Source organism: Eucalyptus grandis, chromosome 5 (assembly GCF_016545825.1).
Source record: "Eucalyptus grandis isolate ANBG69807.140 chromosome 5, ASM1654582v1, whole genome shotgun sequence".
NCBI lineage: Eukaryota > Viridiplantae > Streptophyta > Magnoliopsida > Myrtales > Myrtaceae > Eucalyptus > Eucalyptus grandis.
The window spans coordinates 62,596,907-62,614,845 of NC_052616.1; the positions used below are offsets into that span (position 1 = coordinate 62,596,907).

General features: G+C 36.5%; 2 protein-coding genes across 2 annotated transcripts; both read right to left on the minus strand.

Moving 5' to 3' along the window:
* Positions 1-3,622: 3,622 nt before the first annotated feature.
* On the minus strand, positions 3,623-7,987 carry LOC120294108. Its single transcript, XM_039314040.1, has 4 exons — positions 7,983-7,987; positions 6,836-6,971; positions 5,789-6,117; positions 3,623-3,752 (listed from the first exon to the last, which is right to left on the minus strand). Exons 1-4 carry the CDS (start codon positions 7,985-7,987, stop codon positions 3,623-3,625), a joined length of 600 nt encoding a protein of 199 aa, XP_039169974.1.
* Positions 7,988-8,944: 957 nt separating this feature from the next.
* LOC104447734 (protein MAIN-LIKE 1) lies at positions 8,945-12,081 on the minus strand. The gene is made up of 10 exons (XM_039311807.1): positions 12,009-12,081; positions 11,775-11,850; positions 10,998-11,612; positions 10,661-10,804; positions 10,387-10,515; positions 10,119-10,217; positions 9,748-9,891; positions 9,595-9,669; positions 9,374-9,502; positions 8,945-9,287 (listed from the first exon to the last, which is right to left on the minus strand). Exons 2-9 carry the CDS (start codon positions 11,847-11,849, stop codon positions 9,404-9,406), a joined length of 1,380 nt encoding a protein of 459 aa, XP_039167741.1. The 5' UTR covers position 11,850; positions 12,009-12,081; the 3' UTR covers positions 8,945-9,287; positions 9,374-9,403.
* Positions 12,082-17,939: the final 5,858 nt, after the last annotated feature.

Below are 17,939 nucleotides of genomic sequence, written 5' to 3' on the forward strand. Positions count from 1 at the left end.
ATAAATATATATTAGAACATATGATTAATTTGTTTCCGCAATTCATCTATAAGTATGAGCAATATATCCATCTTATTCATTATTGAATTTGGTAATCTACAATTTTACATCGAATAATCAACTTATATCCTTTTTTGGTGGTAGCATACTAGCATGAGATCATACCAATTGCTCGGATGGATGATCATCATATTAGGATATATGTAACTTGGTCACTCCTAGTTTTTCCTAAATACGCATATCATGTGTTCTTTCGTCTTTTTTTTTTTCTCTCTCTTTTACCTTAGCAATGCTCTCACTTTTGATTTTTCATGAACAACTCCTTGTATACCCTATAATTATTATCTCCAGTAACCATTGAAATAGGTTCACAGGAAAATCCAATTTAACAAAAAATAGCCCTCAAAGAACCCACGTGTAATGCAAGGATGTTTATATTATGTTTGGTAATCTTGAATTTTAATCAGAATAGAATTTGATATAATACAATAAGAAATCCAAGAATTTTGTTATTTTATATCTAATGTTCATTATAATAATAGAGTCGGATATATTAACATCATATTATATCATATCATGTATATTATTTGGTATAAAAAACATATTGATATAAATGAACAAAAATTTTGCAAACAAATATGGTAAAAATCTCTCGTGACATTCTTGCATACTTTATTTTTATTTTACTTTTTTATTTTATTTTCCTATATTTTTTAATTAATTTATTTTTGATTTCTTTCTTCCCTTTCCATCATTTTCCAATAAAATTTTATCAAATAGTAAACTACACTAATATACCTAAAATACTTACCTAAAATACGTAATGAATATGATAATATATTTTTATCTATATTTATATATTGAATTTATAATTATAAAATATAATTAAATTTGAATGTATAAATAAAAATATTATTAAATTAAAATAACTAAATTGTTTTTATAATTTTGAATTTCTTATATTAAAATTCAAATATTATTCGTATTGAAATATAATTTTATTTTGTTAATTTAAGAAGTTTGTTATATGAAAAAAATAACTTTCTAATTATGGATATTCGAAATTCTATCCACATTTATTTGACACCTCCCATAGAATAATTTTATTATGTCTATATCCCTTTATATTATATTTATCGTCTTAAGCAGGTAGTAATGGAGGGTAGGATAAATTTTATTCTATTATGAATTTTATATCGTCTACCAAACATAGCCTTATGGTTTAGGGTAATTCCAAGGATATTATGGGCATAGGGGTCGGGGTTATTTGGATTTATTCAATGCCTAATTAGGCTACATTTAGTCGTCCAGATTTCTAATCAGGATAAGACTAGATATGATAAGATATAAAATCTTAGGATTTTCCTATATCTTATCAATTGTTTGGTAAATTGTAGTATTAATATCGGATATACTCACATTATATCATGTATATTTTTGATATAAACGGAATATCATTGTAAGTAAACCTAAAATTCATGAATTGAGATGATGAAAATCTTATGCGACACTATTCTCTAATTTATTTTATTTTTCCTCTCTTTTAAAATTATTTTCTTTATTATTTCTTTTTTTCCCCTTCCATCATTCTTTAAATTTTTATTATCAAATAGTAAGTTGTACTAATATACCTAAAATATGTAATAAATACATACTCAAACTCAATGCAGCAATGCATATAACGGGGAAAAAATGTAGCTATAGTGCTGTTTCTGCACTTTTTTTTTTGTCTGAGGCCTTCGTCTCGAAATATTATGTAGAGTCGAAAGAAATTTTGGAGAAAAAGCTTGCCGAAAAGGGGAGATGCCTTATCGTCAAGGTTTACCTACTTAAACTCAATGCAATAGTCACATAACAGGAAAAAATGTAGCTACAATGTCGTTCTTCGTTTTTTCCGTGTAGTTTTTTTGTCTGGGACCTTCGTTTCGAAATATTATACAAACTCAAAAGAAATTTCGGAGAGAAAAGCCGCAGAAAAGGGGAGATGCCGCATTATCAAGGTGTGCCTACTCAAACTCAATGTAGTAGTTCACATAATGGTCAAAAAATGTAGCTACAATACCGTTTCTCTTTTTTTCTGCGCAGTTTGTTTGTTTGAGGCTGTCGTCTCATAAAATTATGGAGAATCGAAAGAAAATTCGCAAAAAAAGCACACAAAAAAGGGGAGATGCCGCATCGACAAGGTTTGCCTACTCAAACTCAATGCAATAGTGCACATAATAGGGAAAAAATGTAGTTATAGTGCTGTTTCTGTTGCGATAAGGCGAGCGATCAAACAAAATATAGACAGAAGAAGAAAATAAATCAGACACCAGATTTACGTGGTTTAGTCGTAAAGACCTACGTTCACGGGGAGAGTAGTAGCGAATTTCACTATAGATCAAGCGATACAATGAGATTACACACTCAAGTGACTCAAACACTCTCTCGCTCATTGACAGTGTCCAGACTGATGAAGAAATGTATTATCTGTTGTGTTTCCCAAACCCCAATTACATCAAATAACACACACAGTATTTAGCTCTGAAATTCCTTAAGATATAATCTCTCAATCTCACGAAGGAATTACACGCAAATCTTACCACAAGATTCAATTGGCTTCAACACTAAACCTTCTTGGATGTAATTCACGACAAAGAAAATCCCTTCCAAGCACTCAACAACGAGGCGGCGCTTCAAGACCAATTCTTCACGATCAATGGCGGAACACGAAGCACTCACGCAGCGCTTCAAGACAATTTGTGATCCACGTTGATCACCCATGGCCTCAAGTCTATATATAAGTAAAACTCTTATTCTTTTGACAACTTCTCATAGGATTTTGTTTCCTATCCAAAACCTATCTTTGTATATTTTAAACAAAATCCAAGTTCTAGTCAAAGTTGGACTTTCTTATTTTAGCGGCCAAACTCTCCAACGCGGATTTGAATTTTGGGAAGTTGATCTTCAGATCTTCTTTGCTCAATTTCGAACGTCCACAACATATCCAATTCGGAATATTCGTAATTTCGTATTGGGCTTGAACTTGAGACATATTTTAACAGTTTCATGTTTTTTCTAAGTGGTTTTTTTGTCCGAGGCTTCATCTCGAAATTTTATGTAAAGTCAAAAGAAATTTTGGGGAAAAAAAGTCTACAAAAAAGGGGAGTTGCGGCATTGTCAAGGTTTGCCTACTCAAACACAATGCAATAGTGAACATAATGGGGAAAAATGTAGATACATTGCCGTTCTTCCTTAATTCTGTGTTGTTTTTTTGTCCGAGGCCTTCGTTTCGAAATATTATGTAGAGTCAAAAGAAATTTCGGAGAGAAAGGACACAGGAAAGGGGAGATGCCGTATCATCAAGGTTTGTCTACTCAAACTCAATGCGGTAGTGTACATAACAAGGAAAAAAATGTAACTACAGTGCCGTTCTTTGTTTTTTTTAGTGTAGTTTTTTTGTCTAGGGCCTTCGTCTCAAAATATTATGTAAACTTGAAAGAAATTTCGGAGAGAAAAGCCGCAAAAAAGGGGAGATGTCGCATCATCAAGGTTTGCCTAGTCAATAACCTACGACTTAAAAGGATAGTTCGATGAAAGTATAAAATGTTGAAAAAGCAGCAAATTTCATGAAGCTGAATACCTAAAGGATAGATTGTGAAAGGCGAATGGAAACTCCGGTCTTCAACACTTCCCAAACATTGTTTGTCCAAGATTTCTTTGTAACTAGCCTCCATACATCACTACGTGAAATCATGGATATGGAGATTGGCCTGCATGACCATAAACACTTAGGGTGCGTTTGGTTGGGCATTTAGAAAGCCCCTTCAGGCCTGAAAGTCCCTTGGGAGAAAAATGGGGTGTTTGGTAACCATTTTCTAATGAGCTTTGAGTTGAAAGTTGGCATTGGGAATGCTGAAGGGCTCCATTAATAAAATTTTGTGGAGTTCCTTTTTCACCATAAAAAAATCATCAAAAACCCAAATTTACCCTTTTCTAAAAGAACAAAACCAAGGGCTTTCCTTGTAGCTCCTCTATAAACGCTCACACTCCAGTCCTCACACTCACTCTCTCAAGAGCCCCACAACAACGCCGACTTCAAATCCGCCGACGAAAACACACACTGCATTGCCACGACTTCCTTGGAATTTCACCTTTTGTCCCCTTGCTTATTCTGCATCATCTGGGTTTGTTGTGGGGGTGTAAGGGGGTTGAGAAAATTACAGTGGCAAGTGTGCTTTCAATTAGAATGAGAGCATAGATCCATGGCATTTCGGTATTCTTTTTGGCCACTTAATTAAGTTTTCTGCGATTGACAGATTTCTCTTTGTTTTATTTCTTGCTTTTGTTTGGTGTTCCTCCATTTGAATCCTCATATTATTTGCTATTGTAGAGCTGATTGACCAACGAAATTGAGTTCACCTACAATATCGATTATATTCAACAACTGTTAACTATTTGACTCAATTTATTCTTGGTGAGTTTTTTATGTCTAGGTTAGCCCCTTCGTGCGGAGGGTGGAGTGGGCATTGAAGCTCAAGGGCATAGCCTACAACTACATCGAGGAAGACATCCTCAACAAGAGCACTCTGCTTCTGTGGCTCAACCTTGTTCACCAGAAAGCCCCTATCCTCGTCCATGGAGGTAGAGTCCAGAGTAGTCTGCGAGTCCAGGAGGAATGAAGCCCTAAGTCAATTATTGCACCTGCTCCTTGCTCGATGCAGAGAATAGCTTTGCTTGCCCTTGTTTTCCTTATGAGTTGAGCTTTGGATTTGTATTTAAGATTCAAGAGTTAAGTATGGATCGTAATAATGTGGTTTAGTGCGGTTTTTGAGTTACTATGCTCCTGTGTATGATTTCACTCTATCTTAGATTGTTGGTTGCGTAAATTGACAGTTGAAGCTCCCATTGCGATTTGAGTAAAATTGCAAATTATTCCATTGCTTTGGTTGCATGTCCGGATTTAGTATGCTAAGCAAAAAAAAAAGGCCAAAATGATCCACTATAACCATGGCAACTCCAATTTCCAAAGGTTTTCGCCAGAGTTACTTAGGGAAAATCGTGGGGTCATGTTCTGGCACTGAGGATCAAAACATTAACTCATTTTGCGAACTTGCTCATTCAACTGGGGTTTTCGAAAGCATCCGATGCAAAATATAGTGATTCTCATAGTTTAGATGTAAATCAAAATCTTCAACCTCCTTTGTTTTTACTTGTGCTTGCCTCTAGATCTTGCATAATAAGTTTATACCTCAATGATATGAAGCAATTCTATGGTTTTAAAAAATGAGCTTCTTTCCTCAAAGCATATGTTATCATGTTTTTATTGTAATGAAAGTATTCTTCTTGTAATTTAGAAAGAGAATACGTAAATTTTTTCCATTTGATGTTTTTTAGTAAAAAAAGAATTTTAATTTTAATAAAATTGTTTACACAACATCTTTAACATGGTTGTCAAATATAAATTAAAAAAAGTCACAAACATTATTTTTTTTAAATTTTAAACAAATAAAAATTTAAATATTTAGATTAATCACTAAAGGGGTTTTGCAAATATATTTTCTACCAAACAGCATTCATCTCAAAGTTACTTTTTAAAGCAGAATTTACCAGACAGTTTTTGTATTTCCCCCAAAACCCTTTAGGTTAACTGCTTTGCATTTTTCCAATGAACTTTCCAAATCTTTGAACCAAACGCACCCTTAATCTATTATGTCAAATAAAATGCATTCTAGTTCAAAATTTGATCAATAAGATATTGAAGAATTTACTTGATGAAAGGAAGAAAACTGAAATTGAGTTCACAAACCTTAAATAAGGTTCTGATTCGTCGTTATCACCCTTGAACTCAAATGGGGTTTTTGGCATTGGCGGCACAAGCCCAGTCAATGTAAGCAATTTCCTTAAAAGCCTTCCACGAGGTCCAGTTGATGATAAGATGCCTTCGTAACGTGTCACTGCCTTTTGGGCTGCAAGCCAGATAGGGAGCTCCTGATTTAACTGTGACCCTACTTCAAATGTACCATCAAGGATCTCTAGAAAATCTGAGTTCTGCAAGTCAGAAGCTTCTAAAACCCAATGCTTAAACTTCTTTGTCCATTCCTTGATTTCTTCGGTGGAATAAGAACCTTTCAATTTCTGTTTAACACAATAAAATTAAGCCATATTCTCTGAAGGGAGAAGAGCAGACGATGCATTTATGGTAAGGCAGTACAGCTTGACATAAGTTAAAAAAAAAAATATTTTTCACACCCTGAAGCAAATTCCGATAGAAGAATTGCAATATGTAGAATTTACATGTTAAAAAAAGAACCGCATTTCTTAAATTGCAGAACCCGAAGGACGAGCCTCAAAGAACATTTGGGTATGTCCGGTTCACCAAAAATATTACAAACTATCATCTTCTCTTTTCATGGGAAATGATAGGTTACAGGGAGTGCTTGTGACATAATAAAAAGATTGTTTTCGTTATAAACAAAGAAACTGCAGTCTACTTTCACCTAAAGCTTGGATAACAGGCACAATCAACTTTTCAGAATTTTCAGCACCAAAAGAAGAAAAAGGAGAAGATTCCTATCAAATTAGTTTTGCTCCAGAACTTCAATCTCAAAACCGTTCTCCTTCATTTTCTCTTTCTGAAACAAGATTCATCTTTCAAAATTTCCAACCTTCACTCTATATTCTTGACATCCAAAATGTTCTTCAGATTTTATTGTTCTGTAGAAAATAGATTTCCGGCATGAAAGGCATATTTCTATTGAATTAAACCCATACAGCCTTCATTTATATTTAGGCATTCAGTAATGAAAAGATGAGGTCCTTGGGTGTAGAAACATGCTGCAGAGAAAAGAATGACCTCAATCACCCACGCGCCAAGCTTCCCCAATGGTTTTGATATGGTAACGAGAATTCCTTGCAGAAGTTTGGACTGTATGTAATCCAATTTTTCAACTAGCAGTAGGCCCTTCTGCCTCTCAGTTGCATAACCCCGCCTGTATTAGATGAGTTGATAATGATAGACTGGAAAGAAAACGTAAGCCAATAGCAAGTCATCCACATAGATTCACTGAAGAGATCACAAATGAGAAAGACAACATCCTCATATAGCATCTTCATATAGCACACTGCTGTAGAGAAGTTTCAAATTTTTCTCACAACTAAGGTAAATGCCTTTAGATTTTTCCAAATTTTGTCGCATTTTATTCATCTGGCCCTAGGAACGCATGGAAATTAAAAAAAAAAAAAAAAAAAAAAAATTGGAGACGCCTCCTTTTGACTCCGTTCTTTCTTTTCCCATTTGACAATTCAATTCGAGTGGTACTTTTATCGGGTTTAATGATAGTTTTTCAATTACGCCGGGTCCAATGAGCAAAACTTTAAGATTTATACTCCGAATTAGTGAGAAGACCATCTAATCTTGTTGAGCTTTTTGACTCGCTCTAATTGAATTTTAGATGAGAAGCCTATTATAACTTTGTACTGGGCATCCCTTTGGCTCAAATAATTTTTTTTTTTGGGAAGCCATGATCTCCATATATTATTCGCAATTGAACAGAATTTCCAAGGGGATTCTTTGAAAGTATAATTCCTTGCTTTATATACTTTCGGGAAAATACACAATAGCCATTGCAAGTCCATCTAGAACCCTGAAAACAAAAGATAAAAATAGGGAACATAGAAGAAACTTCACATTATCAAACAATCTCCATTCACTCACACACGCACGCATCACCCAAAGGGAGAGAGAGTGTCGCAGAAAAGAAACTCAATTGCGTCAACTACTTTGATAGCTTCATTTGCATAACATATAGTTGGATTCCAGTTTGTATCTCGCTGCTGGCCTCTCTCATTCACAGTAACAATTTACAATGAGCAGGAACTCGCAGAAAGAAGCATATTGGTGATAGTTGAATAGTACCGTAGGAGGAGGAGATCTACTTATATGCAGGAATAATCACGTGGCACTCTATTTTGGCTAAGCCTAATTTCTTGCTATTCGATACGCCATGGTAGGGAGGACTCTTTATGCTTTAGATAAGGAGGTTGATTGCATACCGAAAGGGGATTTTTGCACTTTGTTCTTCTAATCTAACTAGATTAGTATTCTATGAAACCTTCGGGTGTAAAAGTTCAGGAATATTAACTAGTCATATGATCTCGTTGAATTTAATCCAACACACAAGTTTCTATCTAAACAAATTATATCGTTCGAGTATAGCGAAAGATTCTGCAACCGGACAAAAAAAATGAAGAATGGTTCATTCAATTATCTCCGTTTGAGTAGACTGGTGGGCGGGCTGCAACGCTCTATCCTATCATCACTCAGACTCATGTTAAAAACAAAAGGAAGCATATACTTTTGGAGATAAAGTTAGAGAAAAGTTAATGTGCAGAAAACTTAACTGACTCGGGGAATTGGATTCGAAGTGGTAGGATCACGTCTGAGGAGAAGAAAATGCGGATTGAATAGTTCTGTACCTTCAAAATTATTACTTTGGATTTATAACTTATTATGATATTAATTCCATTAAAATTACCAAGTTAATACTCCCTAATGCATTTATCACAAACTAATTTCCATCTTACAAGAAAATTATGAATCAGTACCACCAAGATGCGCTCACCCCAAATTTTCATCTCACAAAAAAGTAACCACTGACCCAAATCTACCGGGAGTCAGAATTTCATCCAATACTTCACAACGAAATGCGTACGTAGCTACACAGCAAACAACTACAAGAAAATTGATTTCGAGATTGTTTGAGAAACAAAAAATAATTTGGAGCAGGCGCATCAAGGGTACCGATTTCGAATATTTCGTGGGGGTGAAAATTGATATAAAAGACTGCATCAGTGGACGCGGGTCTTGAAGCAATGGGACCCGCTCGCACGTGAAAGGACACGTTTAATGTTGGGACATCAAATGACATATTTCCCTTGCTCAACCTCGTCCCTCTCGTCGCCATCCAACAATGAACAGAAATTTCTCATATCACACATAAATAACAAAGTTGCAAGACTTTCCTTATAATAAAACTATTATAAAACTATTCAAGCCAAACTGAAAAATGGTGTTAGAATACCGCTTCCTCAAAGTTTCTTCTTTACAAAGGATTTACGGCTCAGCTAATCAAGCCCCCTCGCATCTTCAAGATGGCAGCTGCCTGCACATTCATTCTGACAATATCCTGGAAGATGGAGCATCATTGTTAATAATAAATCTCTTTTCGACTCAATGACAGGAGAAAAGAAGTTACTCCAGAAAGTCACTCTCAATTCCTCAAGTTCCCAAGCTTTTAGGACTCCCTCTGCATTTGCATGAACTATTCAATACAACTTCCAAGGAAAAAGAATTATAATGGTTGAGCTAAAGATTAATTATAGGAGCTGTCACCTTATCAGCAATCTCTCTCCATCCAAGCTATCATCGCAGCCTTTCAATTAAAGTTCTGTCCAGGATTTCTTCTATTTTATGTGCATACACATGACTCGCTTCTACCGCTTCTTGAAGTTTTTGTATAACCTAGTTATAATATCCACCATTTTTTCATAACAATTCATATATAATAACTAGCAATAGGATCTCAGTTCATAACCAGAGTAATATCACCATACCGCATTATTTTCTAAGAGTAAATCTTCATTCTCGGTCAATTTTGCTTCCAAGCTCCTCTTCTCTGACATTGTAGCCTGAAAGACAAAAAGAACTTATTCAAAAGAAACAGACAAAAAGTAAAACACAATTATAATTAGGCAAACGGATGATACTTGAAGGGCTATGTCTCTCTCGTGACAAAGAGCTTTTAGCCTATCCGACTCTTGCTTTTCCAATCTCAAAGAATCTCTCAGAGCCTCCATTTCTTCCCGGAGGGTCACTTCTTGCTTTTCCTTTTCCCATAATTCTTCCAACAACTAATAACACAGCAAACAATATGAATTTTTGTGGGAGTGAGAAAGAGAAATATGAGAATGGTACCAAGTACAGATAGCATAACTAACATGCATTTCATATCATGCAATAGAAAAGTTGCACGAAGTGAATATAGTGACATAAAAAATAAGAAATTCAATGTGCCAGCAGATGATTTCCTAGGAGAGTCGCAAGCTGTAGACATCAATTCAAAATGCACCTCGCGTACCTCTTGCTGAGAAGGATAATGTGAAGAGGAAACTTCCGGTGCATCAGATATGTGTATGTCCATCTTATCCACAACAAAGTCCATTTCTGCATTGATATCCTGCAAATTCACAACTTGTCATTTTTGTGAGCATCTACAAAAGAGAAAACTCTAATCTTAATTGCAATAACTGAAACAAAAGGGAAAATCTAGTGGTAACATGAGATCATATAGTATGCAATACTACAAAAAGAAAAAAAAAAATGGACAGAAATAGAACTAAACTCACATTGTCCATTGGAAGATCCATCATCCCTGATTGCGTAGGTGTCTGTTGGGGCTCAATTCGTGCTGCCAAAACTTCTTTGATGATATCAACTCCTAACTCAATTGCAGTAGGCTGAAGCTCCAAGATTATCTAATGCATGCAAGAAGTGAAAAATTTAAGAAATGCCATTTAAGATAGGAAATTATTACCATGGGTAATTCCATACCGCTACTTTAGATGACAATAAAGGTCAAAATAAATATGATAAATACAATTAATATTCGGTTTAATTTACCTTATTTTTGGTTAGCCTTTCAAATTCATCCTTGATCTTTGATGTTGTTGTCTTACTCTCTTCCCATCGGCATGTACGAGGAAAAGTCAAGGAGTTCAATTGAAATTTAGGCCGAGCCACATCTAAATGCTCAAATGACCATATCTGCACAAATCAACACAAATTGAGATATCAATTGTGAAAAATGAAAAAAATTGCACTCTACTCATAAGATTTATTAGTCTTGAATAAAGACAGAAAAGAAGGCAGGTGTTGTATAAATAATAATGATGTGATAACTATTAATGTTCAAGGACTTTCATATAAGATGAACTAGAAAGCTTAAATGGAAAAATACCTGGAGGAATATAAGACAACCTCCAATGTATGTCTTATGATGATCCTTTCTCTCGGTTATACATATAGTCAAATGCTCGAGCAAAGCCAAACCCCAGGCATATTCTTTAATAGCATCCAAATTTTTGAGATACGACATATAACGCCCATTGACCACTCGACCTGAATTTGGGAATAGAAACACGCCAAAAGCATATAGCAAAAACATCCTTATGAACTTTGCTCCCTCGCCTATCTCGCCATCCAGCTCCCCCTCAAGTGTGCTAATTGCAATTTTCCTCTTGCTGGGAGAATTGACATATTCATCCTCTAAATCTAATGAAGCCTCATCTTTTCCAATTGTTACTGGCTTTCCAATGACAGGGAGGCCCATGATTAATGCCACATCCATGGGTGTCATGGAAATCTCACCACCACCAACTAAAAAGGCCTTCTTCTCAGAACTCCATTTCTCTATCAGCACACTTATCAATGCCCTGTTGATGCTATAATTAGGCATGTGCAGCAAACTTCCAAACCCTACTCTCTCTATCGCAGCTCGTTGGCCACAACTCAGTTTTTCTACCCGCCTGGCAAAGGCGGGCAACGAAAACCTAGTACACAAGGGACCAAGCATCTGCATATTAACAAAAAAACTATACTTAAACATTTTTTTCCTTTAAGCAGATTCAGAACACATGAACATTGACCAAATCCAACAACTTTATAAAATTTATTGAAGGCATAAAAATTGAAGTATCAAGCAAAGGCAAGAAGTCATATGTCAAAAGGTACCGACCTTCTTATGAGTCTCGTGCTCCTTTCTCAAGTGATAACTTTGTGCTCTTTTGCCTTGTGATCTCGTCCTATCCATTCTAAAAAAGAAAAGAAACAAGAGATTGTCATAAATCCCACATAATGGCACTTTTTTTAATAAAATCAAGATGAAATCTAATTGACACGAACATATATCAAACAAACTCAAACCATGGGCAGCACTCATAGCAATGAAATCAGCATACTCTGAACATACCTGAATGTATAGCACGTATCTGGCAAGTTCTGGACAGCAAGCAACTCCAACCTATATGCAACTTCATTCACATTTCAATCAGCTATATACAACAAATGCAGTGAGGTGAAAAAAAAAAAAAAAACAACTTTGGATTTATGTATTATAGCTAAACAAGTTTCAGAAGACAATGAAGCTACAACCATAGCCTTGACACATTGAAAGTTGGCCTAAGACAAACCGATAGAGAATGTGTTCTTGACTATCTATGTAAAACACAGTAGAATCAATATACACTCTCAAGTGCTTGCATATTATCATGCTCTGCTCTGGAGCAACTCAGCATATCACGTTCAATTTTTGGGTAAATAAACTTTTTTGATGAAAGATTTTCACACAGTTTTAAAGAAAACTATTCAAAATCTAATTTTTAAGCCTTTTTCCTAATTTTTTTTAGAAATAAGTTTTTTATAATTTTTTTGTTTTAAGAGAAATTAATTTTTAATCAGAAAATAGGGACCCTTGGGCCCGGTTTGAATAAGGGCAGCAGTCTGGTCTCGAGGGTACGAGTCATGGATATAAACTGGGCCATTATATCGAAGCCCTCTCCTTAAATTATGAAAATACCCAGCCCCTTAAAGAACAATCTGAGTCCACACCTATTTTAAATCGAACCAAAGCCCAGACTCCTAAAAGCCTAGACCAGCCCCATTTGTCACTCAGAACAAAACCCAAGTTCAAATAAAAACATCTCGAGCCCAAAGCTCACTAATCCATTTGAAGCCCAAGACCCCCTAATTCTCTGATCACTAGACTATTCTCGTGGACCACCAATGGGCTTGATGTACAGTGTCGTGAAAGTAATTAGCATAGGATCACCACGATTAAAACATGAAGGAGAGAACGGTGGAGAAAGCTCATCCCCCTGTCATCATCAAACACACTACACAAACTCCAAGCCATTTCTCACAGGCACACCACCACAGATTCACCACCGCCATGAGCACGGCAACCGCCGAGAGACACATATCCAAAGAAAGTTCAGTTTCAACAAAAACCTAAGTGAAAATCATCGTTCAACAATCCATAAAGGATTCCTTTTTTTTTTCTTTCTTTTTTTTTTTCATGTAAAAACAGGTGCCATACTCATTCTGAATAATCCGAAAATCACGGTCAAATCCATGTAAACTTAGTTGCAGCGTTTCACCAAACATGTGACGAGCACCGACTTTGGGAAGAGAGGTTATTAACCCATTTTTCAGGACTTGCTCGGACCCAGACCCAGACTTAGAGAAAGTCACCAAGGCAACATGCGAAAAAGACCATATCAGCTCACTCGAGCTTGGCGCGCGTATGGACTAACAAAAAGCAACGAGAGCAGGGGTTCACGGGAATAATCCTACCCGGCTCAAAGACGACGGCCATGGGGGCGAGTTCGTGAAACGAGTCGAACCACCGCCGGCCGCCACAATGTCTCCGAGCCGAGATCCTTGAGGCCAAAGGGGGCTCGAACCGAAAGGAAACTTACCGGAGACGCAGGCACTGGGAAGGCAAGATCGCCCAGAGAGCTGGTGTCGTATTTGCGTGAGGACTTAGGGGGATCGCCTAGAGAGCTGGTGTCGTATTTGCGTGAGGACTTAGGGGGATCGCCCAGAGAGCTGGTGTCGTATTTGCGTGAGGACTTAGGGGGATCGCCTAGAGAGCTGGTGTCGTATTTGCGTGAGGACTTAGGGGGATCGCCCAGAGAGCTGGTGTCGTATTTGCGTGAGGACTGAGGGGGAGAGAGAGGGGGCAAACGGAAAGGAGTTTTCTCCCCCGGAGAGGAGAGGGGGGGAGTATCATGTCCGTACAGATTCGGAAATGATTTCATCCTCTGCTGCCCGCCGCCTGCTGTGCTGCTCCTCCCCCGTTTCTATTTATTATTATTTTTATTTAAATCGAAGGTATATCGTTGAATTTCGTTGAATTTCTTAATTTATCCAACAGAAGAAGATGTTGACCTTCTCTGAGTCCCCCACCCTGCGCCCCCCCCGCACACGATATTTAAATAACATTTTTAACTAAAATAATTTATTCTTTATTATTCTTATATTCTTCTTTTTTTCTTTTTTTTTGGGTCGAAATTGTTCTTGAATTCGGAAGATTAACGTGTATGGTGGTTTTTCTCATAAATATTAACTTAGAAACGTATGTATATATATACATATATATATGTATGTATGTATATATATAAATACATAAATTAAAGCTTTCAAGCTTCTCATAATACTTAATTGATTTGATGAGTTGCAATCAATATCTCAACACATAAGGGACGGGTTTTGGCACGGGACACTAGAAACCCTCAATCAAACATTTATAATTTCATTCTTTTATCCTTTGGCATTCACAAAATCGTGACAAATTGTAATAATTATCTAATAAAATTAACATCTCCTTTAAATCGTACTCTATTAGATCATGTTCGTTTATTTCACGCACTTGATTACCGAGAACTTATCAATGGAAAAATCGAATACTGAATACTCGATCAATTTCTGTGGATCGATCTCTGTGGATTTTTGTCTTCCTATATAATTAATAATTCACGTTGAATTATTTCAGAGGAAGCGAGTTCCTTATATATATATTTTCAGTATGATAGCAGCGAATATTTTCCCGAGGTGACTTCCTTTCGGTCTCTCCCGCGCGCCAATAGCAGTTCTCTCACTGCTTCCACGTCAGATCGTGTGCATGCCACCTCCTCCTAGCGCCTGGGCACATTGACTCTGAGGAAAAATAGCAGTCAAAGCTCCACGCCTATTATAATGAAAAATACGTATATAAAAAAAAGAAGTCGCTCCCTCTAAAATAATTCAGCGTGAATTTATTAATTATATGGGAAGAAAAAATTCCACAAAAATTGATCGAGTATTTAGTGCCAAAAACCTCTCGTCACTTGTCATTTCACTCCTCAAACTCTCCTAAATCCCCATTCCTCCCGAAACTCGCTCTCTAGTCCAATCTCAACCCAGATCAAGAACCTCTATGGCCTCGCCTACTTGAATTGGTTCCGGCAATTAGTATTTCGTTATTCTAAATATTATATGGATAGTGAAGAGAAAACATGGTGACGATGGTTTCGATATTCTTAGAGTGTCTCTAATTATGAGATTCGATTTTTCTATGAATAAGTTTTTGATGATCAAGTGCGTGGAATAAACGAACGTGATCTAATACAATAAGATTTAAAGGGAAAGTTAACTTTATTAGATAGTTATTTTTATTTGTCACAATTTTGTGGATGTTAATGGATAAAAGAACGAAATTGGAAATGTTTGATTGGGGTTTTTAGCGTCTCGTGCCAAAAACCTACCCCTCTTGTGTGGAGACCTCGATGGCAATTCGGTCGAATCAATTAAATACCGTGATAAGCCCGAAAGCTATAATATATACACACACATGTTCGTTTTTAAGTTAATATTTATGATTTAATCCTCCAAATTCAAGAAACAATTTTGACAAAAAAAAAAAGAAGAAGGAAGAAAAAAGAATATAGGAAAACTAATAATATCAGAGAATAGATGGCTCTAGTTAAAAATGTTATTTAGATATTATGTGTGGGGTGTGCAGTGCGTGGGACTCACATATAAAAAAGCCGAAGGGTTCAAATCAAGAGGAGACACAACTAATATTTTTGTAGGTGCCTGATGCTAGGGAGAAGGTCGACATCCTCTTTGGTTGGATAAATAAAGGAAGAGACGAAAGTCAACAAGACACCTACGAATTAAAAAGAGGGCCATCAGGGAATTGATCAAGTAACGGCACCGTTACTCTTTCAACGGTGATGGTGGCGTGTGCACCGCTAACTCTTTTACTTATTTCTTTAGAAAATTTAAAATATGATTTGTCACTTGGGATTTGCTCCACTTCCACCATTATTTTGTCACTTGTAATTTGATTTTTCTTTTTATTTGTCTGACATCAAAATCAAGAGAGATTGATGAATTCATTTTCAAACTTAGAGAAATCTGAGAGTTTGCAAATCAAAATATTATATTTACACTTGATATTTAATTCTCTATCTTACATGAGTTTTCTTGAGTATATCTATCATTTATATCTTCTTCGTTTTTTTACCAATGTCTACCATTAACTCAACTATCCCCGTGATTTTCTTCTCCCTTCAAGAACTTCATCCATTTGTTTCTTTAAATATGAAACAAATCATCTTCATCAACAAATAAAATGGGCGGCCGGTGTTGCACCGTTACTCATTAGGAGTAATAGTATCGTCACGCTACAATAAATAATAACAGTGGAAATAGGGAGCAGCAACGGTGGCGGTGATGGGCCACAGCAAAGGAGAAATCATTTTGGATAACAATCTCCGTGTTTGGAATCCGTACGAACACACCACCCTATCTGGGGGAGAAAACTCATTTCCCTTTGCCCCCCTTCCTGCTACTTCTCCCTGCTCCTCCTCAGTCCTCACACACAACAAATATAACACGAGAGAGAGAGAGAGAGAGAGCCGGGAGCCCAACCGATGACCTTCGGCTGGGATCCTCACCCCCACGATCTCGCTATCCCGGTGCCCGCATGTCCAATGAGTTTCCTTTTTGGTTTGAGCCACCCTTGACCTCAAGGATCTCCGTCACATACTGGATTTGTTGAGCTTGCAAACAAAATGGTTTTAAAATGACAACAAAAGCATAATTACCGCATCCTTAATTTGAAAGGAAGAGAGATGTTTTGGTCTCCACCTACCGAATCGGCATTATAAGAATCAATCTAATCACGTGAGAGAGCAAGATGCAAGGACCATGCCAATATATATATATTATACTAGAATACTTTTATTCGTAAAAAAATGTCGGGACCATAGTAAATGTAGCAAGATTTTGCTCTTCTACTCATCGGGAAAAAGAACAAAGGGGCCTCGTGAATTTTTTTTGAGGTGGCATTATAGGTTTTGATTTGTTTTAAAATATGAGGTTCGCTTAGGCCGTAGATCCGTGGAAATTTTGGAAGAGTCAAATGGTTTGGTGCTTCCGATCAAAAACTATTAGAAGAAAAAGAAAAAAGAGAGAAGGGGCTTTTGGGAGAACAAAAATATCCCCGTGGGACACTGCTGGGAAGGAAGCAATTTCGAGCTCGAAGCCCTGTGACCCCGACGGCGGAGACGCGACCGAATGGCCCTTTGCACTTCAAAGTGCATGGGGCTGCGGAGAACGGGGAACGACGTCCTTCCGACATTTCCTTTTTCTTTTAAATATATTCTTCCTTTTTATATTTTGGAATGGGACCCGCGTTGCGTGGCTGGAGGGCGTGCGCACCTTATTAACTTATCCATTTCCCATTTCCCCTTTTTATTTATTTATTTTATTTATTTCCTGTTTTACTAAAAGAATACGTAGGTTTCACGTCAATGCGGCTGCTTATCGGATGCCAATTTTAATGAACCCGGCATCTCTTTAGATCCCCCTCCCCTTCTGGAATTAGTTTTATTTGCCATCACTCTTTTGCCATTCGAAACAAACCGGACCAATCTTTTGTAATGAAATTTTATTAATTTAAGCATATTTTGCCTTTTAATGTTACCTTATTCGGTTCACCCCGTTGATGCATATCTTGCCTTTCAATGTTATCTTCCTTTTTCTTTTCAAGAGCGACCTCATTTTCGATGTTCTTGTTCATCTCAACGTGCATAATCCCTTTTGGTCTGTGAAGATGTTTCTCAGGAAAGTGGCAGATCGAGCACATGATCAATATCTGATTCAAACATGGGGCCACATGGACTTGATTGCAATGGGTCTTAATACATTTGATCTCCAGTATGCCTAATCAAAATTTATTCTTTCTCTATTTTTAAAGGCTTTTGAATTATTATTATAATATATAAATGACATTGAAATTTGTAATTCTGTCCTTCGATACACATATTCAATACAAATCTAACTAGCATCTCGT